The 1,991-nt window shown below is 64.4% G+C and overlaps 1 protein-coding gene across 1 annotated transcript; it reads right to left on the bottom strand.

Annotated features, from left to right (window-relative positions):
- Positions 1-1,059: 1,059 nt before the first annotated feature.
- On the bottom strand, positions 1,060-1,979 carry CFD (complement factor D; the record flags this gene model as incomplete). Its single annotated transcript, XM_049643178.1, has 3 exons — positions 1,060-1,279; positions 1,455-1,712; positions 1,803-1,979. Coding segments are annotated over 3 exons (597 nt in total), but the record flags the coding sequence as incomplete, so codon positions are not given.
- Positions 1,980-1,991: the final 12 nt, after the last annotated feature.

Raw genomic sequence — 1,991 nt, 5'->3', positions numbered from 1 at the left:
ACGGGACACTCTCATCATGCAAAAGTAGTTGTTGTTTTTCTGAAATTCCCGTTTAACCGGACGTGTGTTTTTATTTGCTGAATCTAGTCATCGTAGCCGCACCCACACTTTCCCCCCAAACTGGATCATCTCAAAGCCACTCCCTGACATCACTTCATCCAGGAAATACCTATTGAATGAATGAGACTCCGGGGTCTGGATGGCCAGCAATTGTCTCTCCTCCCCCCCCCTTATTTAAATGTGTCCAGTTTCTTAAATTACACACGAGATTCCTGAGCCCCGTGTCCATCATCAGAAGGGCTGAGTGAGTTACATCCTGTGTAATGGGATATTTGAGTTACTATGAGCAGGTCTTAGTGACCATGGTGCCCAGCCCGGGACCGTGCACACAGCTGGTGCGCCATAAAAGCTTTTGTATGCATGAGCATATGACTCCAAGGTAAACACTCTGTGGTGGAAAAGTAAAACTTGGCCACCGGTTCCAAACCCCCCGATTCACAATCCCCAGGGGTGGGCACATGACTTCACCTCTCACATCCTCAGTCTTCTTTTCAACAAAAGGGGAGTCGTGAGCCCCCTTTGTGGCCCACGCTTACCACCTGGGCCCTAGCAGGTGTGGGTCTCGACGGCCCCTCACCCAGGTGGGAGAAAGCACGGGGCCTCGGGGCCTGGGTAAACTGGACCCTTGACCAGAAGGGTAAACTGAGACCCAGGAGGGCAGGGAGTCCCTCAGACCCAGTGTGACTGCTCTAAGACAGGCATCAGCCTTCCTCATTCTGGGAGCCCCCAAGTCCCCGGAAGTGACTATGAACGCCGGTGCTGTGATCCTGGGTTCGAATCCAGGCTTTGCCCAGGAGCTTCCCCCGACCTGAGCCTCCGTTTCCCGATGCGGGACGGGGGTCATAGAACAGAATGACTCGAGAGGGTCTGTGAAGCTGAAGCTCCCCCCAGAGCAGGGTCTCGCCCGCAGGGCGGCTTCCCCGCCACCTCCCGGGACCGCGGATGCAGGAGTACGGGCGCCCCCGCGCGGCCGCGCGTGCTCAGGACGGGCCGGAAGCATGCAGGAGAGGATGCTTTATTGCGCGACCCCGGTCGGCCGCCCCTCGGGGCCGCCTCGTCAAGCGGCCGCGCCCTCGGCCATCACGCCGTCGATCCAGGCCACGTAGCTCGCCAGGCGCGTGTAGATGCCGGGCTTCTTGCGGTTGCCGCACACGCGCGAGCCCGACGTGACCACGGCCTCGGCCACGCCCCCGCACACCAGCGGGCCCCCGGAGTCGCCCTGCGGGGACAGGACGGCGGGCCGGGCTGTGAGCGCTGCAGCCGCGCCTGCAGGGACCCCCGCCCGCGCACCTTGCAGGTGTCCCGGCGGTTGCTCCCCCCGCACCACCCCTGCCACCCCAACTTGCAGGTGTCCCAGCGGTTATTCCCCCCGCACCCCCCGCCCGCACCCCCACCTTGCAGGTGTCCCGGCGGTTGCTCTCCCCACACATCATGCTCTGGGTGATGGTGCCGTCGTGGTACGTGCGCTGGTTGCAGGTGGCGCGGTCGAGCACCCGCAGTTGCAATTGCTGCAGGCGGTCCGGCCGGCGGCCCGCGTGGGTGACCACGCCCCAGCCGGCCACGTCGCAGAGCGTGCCGGCCGCCACGTCGCGGTCCAAGCGCTGCCAGGCCAGGGGCTGCACGGCGGGGCCCAGCTCGGCCTTCTCTGACAGCTATACGGGAAGGGGCGGGAGCGGGGGTCAGGGCGGGGGGGCAGCGGGGGTCGCGTGCGGCAGGTGGGACTGAGGCTGGGCTCGGCAGACCTGCAGCAGGAGGAGGTCGTGGTCGATTGTGTCGGGCCGGCTGTCTGGGTGGGGCACTGCGCGGAGCACGTCGTACAGGCGCTTGGAGGGCTCGGGCTGCGACAGGGAGTGTGCGCCCAGGAGCACCTGCAGCTTCCCGTCGGCCCTGGGCGTGGGGGGGTCCACATGAGAACCGCGTCACCCCCCCCC

Source organism: Panthera uncia, chromosome A2 (assembly GCF_023721935.1).
Source record: "Panthera uncia isolate 11264 chromosome A2, Puncia_PCG_1.0, whole genome shotgun sequence".
In the NCBI taxonomy this organism is placed as follows: domain Eukaryota; kingdom Metazoa; phylum Chordata; class Mammalia; order Carnivora; family Felidae; genus Panthera; species Panthera uncia.
The sequence above is the reverse complement of the archived record's forward strand: the minus strand, read 5'-3'. Positions and strand labels throughout refer to the sequence as shown.